Here is a 5,565-nt window from a genome sequence, read left to right as displayed (position 1 = left end):
GTTGCTTACTCACAAATTGATGTAGAAATGATGGGGCTGAATAGCCTGTTTTCATATGGTTTGACTGAACTTGTAGGCAAAAATTATGTATTAATTCCAAACTGATCCTGAAAGTGTTTAAATATGGCAGTGATATGAACTACTGTCTCCAGTTGTCAGTCAAAAAAACCTAACTATTCCAGCAATTCACCGAGGTAAATGCCTTTATTTAAATAAGCATTTCCACTTAGATGAGAAAATTACATAACTCAGCATTATATGGTGTACTTTTGCAATTAATGTTTAGCACCTAATATCTTGCATAATTTCAAGTTGACTAGAAGATTTTAGAACACTTATACTTAGATGCGTACCTTGGCTGTAGTTAGGTGAAACGGTAGACATGATATGCCTGAATATTTCTTGCACCATTCCCCACTGCATTTCAAGTGTGGACTGATACCATAATTCTAAATTTTATAGTTTTCAATAGCCTAATGACCTGCATGATCCATTCTTGGACCTGCTGGTGAAATAGTGATGCATTATTGTTCTCTGTCTTGTGCAAATGCTGCAATATGAAACAGAATGAGCTGTAATAAGGTCATTCACTACAGTGGTGTTGTGGAGGAGTTTAAATGCTGGACCAGGTACATTAAAGGGTTACATACAACAGGCTCTAGGAAAGTTATTTAAAGCAAATGTAAGTCAGCCAACATTGTGAGTAATACAATCTCCCGTTACTTAACAGTCATTGCTTTTAAAGTATATAAAACTTGATGACCTTAGAGATGGTGTATCAATTGAATGGCATCTTCTAAAATGCTAATAGGGATGTTTCAGTTATAAATGACAAGGCTCCAAACTGCATTCTGATTTTGGATTAAATGAATTCTAAAAAGTACATTTTATTTGTTGTACCCCTCCTGCAACAGTCCACTAATAGACCCATGACACAGGTACCCATTGTGCGGTAGTGCATGCATTTTCAATTGCCTCCACCAGATTTTGCACTGTATCTTGTAGTTCATTGTTAACCAGTGTCAGATCAAACCAATGTCCGTAAGTTTGCTGGAGGATTTCTGACTCCTTTTGGATCTTCTTGAGAGATTCAACCTGGAAAAGAAAACATTGATTTGCCTTGAAGTTACGTTCACTCACTTGACCAGAAAGATTCCATGTCTGCTATCTAATTGGACATTGCAGTTGTTACCAGTTTTTTTCCCAAACTTCAGAACTTTTTATGTCAAAAGCCATATCCTGTGATTGTGAGCTATAGATAGGTGTGAAGGATGGTTCCATATTAAATATTTGTGTTAAGGGCTTTTTATCGGCCTTGATGATATGCATTTTGTTCCCCATTTTAATTTTACCTATAACTGATTGGTGTTTGAAAGCAACTTTTGCACATTTGACCTGGGGATCCATTTCTTGTGTCTGCTTTATTATTGACTGTCCTTAAGTATCTATCCCTTCCTCTCATTCACTTTGACTTTCTTGTCTGTGCCCTGTCTCCCTATTGTTATCCTTGTACTTAATGACATGCCATTTAAAATGAAGTAACACACATTTAAATGGAATTAGTTGCCTGATCTTGACGCTGCTTTGGCTTTTCTGGGCTTGATCATACCTCTGTCTCTCACTGTTCAATTAACCTGCCTTCTACACCATTGACAATGGGCATTATTACTTAAATTTTGCCATGAATTAGTGGTGGTAAATCCCTCAGCAATGGGTTTCATCTTCATGTCCAGGGTAGGAGAAGATGGCGGCGCAACGCAGTGCGTGCAGCCGCTCTGGAATGATATCTATATTTGTTAAGCAGGTACCGTGCACAATCCTGATTTGATGGAGACAGACGTGAGAAGCACGGAGGAACATCTGGAGAAACTTCTGAAATGCTCTCTTCGCTGCCGCTGCTATTGTGCGATTGAGAATCTCCGGAGGGGAAGGCCCCAAATCCTCGGCTTTGCCTATTGTTTGGTGGCCGGGGTTGGGGTCGAAGCGCTTGGCAGAGATGGTGCACGGTGTCGGAGGCTGGAAGTTTTCGGACGGCCTCAAGAGTCGGCTGTGATCGGGTGCTGCATCGGCAAGTTTGCGGTGCTGGAGGTTAATGGCAGGGAGAGTTTTTCTTCCTTCTACTGTCTGCGTGAGATGATGGGACTTTGAGAGACTTTGAGACTTTTTTTTTACCATGCCCATGGTCTGTTCTTTATCAAATTACGGTGTTGCTTTGCACTGTTGTAACTATATGTTATGTTGTTTTTGTCAGTTTTTCAGTCTTGGTCTGTCTTGTGTTTCTGTGATATCATACTGGAGGAACATTGTATCATTTCTTAATGCATGCATTACTAAATGATAAAAGAGAACTGCATGTCCTCATAATCTAATAATCTAATCTAATCTAATCTAATCATTTACTCTTTGTAAAAATATATTTTCCTCACAAAAACTGAAAAAGAATGGAAGGCGGCAAAGTGTGGGATCCTGGCACTGGCTATGAGCAAAAATAAAATTGTAGTATACTGTGTACATACATCTATTGATGCTTCTGGACACATCTTCAGTGATGTTCCTGGAATCATCGGGTGTTTTGGGTCTTTCAACATCATACAACCTTCTCCAGGTGACCCAGCCGGGGCTGATCAGACCCCAGCTTGTGTCCAGATGGCTAGCTACTTATGACACCATGGCTCCCCTCTTTTGAGCCACAGCCATCTTGAGGCCCTCATCGGTGGTACTGCGGATGGCTCTCCTCTTCCTCTCTCCCTCGATGCCCAAAATGCTGAAGGCTCTAACTAAGGATCGGGCTGCAAATCCCCTACAACCAACCTCCACTGGGAAAAAGGTTTTGGGGAAAACATTACTGAACTACACACCTCTTGAATATTAATACCAAATGAAGATTGACATGGATACAAATCCAGCTCTGAAAATGTCAAAAATAAATCTTAGAAGAATGAAGCATGTGGGTTATCCCCTAATTTGCCGCATTTATTTCAACCTAATATTGTTCCGTAACATAATGAGACAGCAATTGCAATGACTGTAGGATGAAAGAGGACTACAGCAGTACTATTGAAACCCTCCTTTAGTTTGTGTTATAAATGTCTATGTTTTAAATTTCCAGAATGTATGACTTTAAAACAGTCTCCTTGGATAAAGTTTATTCAGCATTCTATCTCCTAGTCCTGTTTCACCTGAGAGATGCACATACAATAGTAAGGAGAAAAGAGAATTTTAAAATATTTTATAGTGTTGCTCTTTAACAGGTTCTCATGGGAGATTTGATACCTGTGTACTTCATAGACTGGATATATTTATCTCATTTTCTCAGGTGAAGATGTCTATGCCCACATTATCACTGAGCAGTGTGCCAGTGAATTGACTGCAAAATCTTTACTATGTGGGATTATAACATTTGTATTTTCATTTGGAGAAAACACCTCAGGATGAAATGACCACCACAGTTTTTTTCCTTCACTTAGGTTTTGTAAATCCCAATTATTTTTCTACTACATTCCTTGATGTTTACACTCATCTTTTCTAAACTGCAACAATCTGTTTCAGAATTACCTTAGTTCAGTAAAAAAAATGCCATACCTGAGTGCCTAGCTGAATACCAGAGGGAGCAGCAATGAAGACCACCAGTGGTGCAAACTCTGCTGTTCTGAGAACCTTCAGCGCCTGGTAATAGAGGGAATACATGAAGTGTTAGGATACTATATTGCCGTCTGGGGGAATATGCCTGATTTTAAAAGAGGAAGTAACATTCTCTTAATCTCCAGTGAGCTTGTAGAAAAATAAAGCTCAGTTAGACAGCTTTTGGCCTACTGAATTACTATAATGACTTTATAGAAAGGCCAGGTTGGGTTGTATGTTCTATTTGGAATCCGGAATCAAGTTGTGGGCAAATTCTGCTTTCATGCGTGTTTATATCAAGAACAAATTTCTACTGCAGAGTTAATGGGTCTTAAACCTGCCTTGGAATCAGAAAGTTACAGTTTCAAACTCCAATCCAAAGATTTAGGAATCAAATCTAGGTTTGTGCTTCAGAGACCATTGAAGTGTTGTTTTTCAAAAGAGATATTGAACCGAAGCATTAACTGGAGTCTGATGAATGTACAAGATCCAGAATGATCATTCATAAAATACACAAATTCTCTGCCCTAGTTTATCCTTCAAAGCCATTACAAAAACTCGTGCTATAGTCTATTTTATGTTGAATGGCAAGAGTATGGTGAGACAGGAAAGTGCATGTTCTGTCATATTTCACATAAGTTGCTGCCTATCCCATGATGTCTGAATGATTCATGTCCCAGTCCTGTAGCACATATTTAAGATGCATTGAAAGGAGATTCAAATACCCGGCTCTTTTGGTTCTAAGTGCACCCCGTTGCACTCTGCAGTAATCTTTTTCCAATATCCCAAGTGTGTTATCACCTCTATGGTGTCCAAGCAATCCATGTCCACCATTGTATTCAATACAATGGCTGGTGTCAGTGAGTAAGTTAGTTCTGCAACGACCGTTGGTTACTATGCCATACCTGGGGCTCTATATCCACCACTGCAATTTTGCCCTGTCCTTCATTGATCTTGCGGATTGTCTCCAGCTTTGTTCCAAACATGGCCCCTTGGAAGCTTCCATATTCCAGAAATTCATTACAGGTGATGTTCTTCACCATGTCCTCATTGGAAATAAAGTAGTAGTTCTTTCCATCTTCTTCATTTTCCTTTGGTAACCTCGAGGTGTCTGTAAAGGAAATCACAATAGGTTCATTTTTTGGGGGGAGGGATGGGTGCAGATGGAGAAACGGCAACACAGGGTTTCTGATGCATCTGGTAATCAGAATGTAATTATATCTACTAACGCAAAGTACTTTATTGCTACACGGGGAACTAGCCAACAATCTTGCATCTTACATCAGTATAAAAGCTCTGGACTCTTTCACTTATCTTTACACTTATCCATGTAAGCGGAACAAGTGCTACACATGCCCTTACACTTCCTCTCTTACCACCATTCAGGGCCCCAAACAGTCCTTCCAGGTGAGGCAACACTTCACCTGTGAGTCGGCTGGGGTGATATACTGTGTCCGGTGCTCCCGATGTGGCCTTTTATATATTGGCGAGATCCGACGCAGACTGGGAGTCCGCTTTGCTGAACACCTACGCTCTGTCTGCCAGAGAAAGCAGGATCTCCCAGTGGCCACACATTTTAATTCCACATCCCATTCCCATTCTGACATGTCTATCCACGGCCTCCTCTACTGTAAAGATGAAGCCACACTCAGGTTGGAGGAACAACACCTTATATTCCGTCTGGGTAGCCTCCAACCTGATGGCATGAACATTGACTTCTCTAACTTCCGCTAATGCCCCACCTCCCCCTCGTACCCCATCTGTTACTTATTTTTATACACACATTCTTTCTCTCACTCTCCTTTTTCTCCCTCTGTCCCTCTGAATATACCCCTTGCCCATTCTCTGGGTCCACCCCCCTTGTCTTTCTTCCCGGACCTCCTGTCCCATGATTCCCTCGTATCCCTTTTGCCTATCACCTGTCCAGCTCTTGGCTCCATCCCT

The 5,565-nt window shown here is 40.8% G+C and overlaps 1 protein-coding gene across 1 annotated transcript in view; it reads right to left on the bottom strand.

Annotated features, from left to right (window-relative positions):
- Positions 1–185: 185 nt before the first annotated feature.
- The window catches only part of mpp1 (MAGUK p55 scaffold protein 1), a 56,740-nt gene continuing 51,360 nt past the window's right edge, over positions 186–5,565 (bottom strand). The window contains exons 10-12 of the mRNA XM_063060678.1: positions 4,527–4,732; positions 3,583–3,666; positions 186–1,095 (exon numbers count right to left, since the gene is read on the bottom strand). Coding sequence (XP_062916748.1) covers positions 919–1,095; positions 3,583–3,666; positions 4,527–4,732 — 467 coding nt within the window. The 3' untranslated portion in view covers positions 186–918. The remainder of the gene's footprint in view (positions 1,096–3,582; positions 3,667–4,526; positions 4,733–5,565) is intronic.

Source organism: Mobula hypostoma, chromosome 10 (genome assembly GCF_963921235.1).
Source record: "Mobula hypostoma chromosome 10, sMobHyp1.1, whole genome shotgun sequence".
Taxonomy (NCBI): domain Eukaryota; kingdom Metazoa; phylum Chordata; class Chondrichthyes; order Myliobatiformes; family Myliobatidae; genus Mobula; species Mobula hypostoma.
The sequence above is the reverse complement of the archived record's forward strand: the minus strand, read 5'-3'. Positions and strand labels throughout refer to the sequence as shown.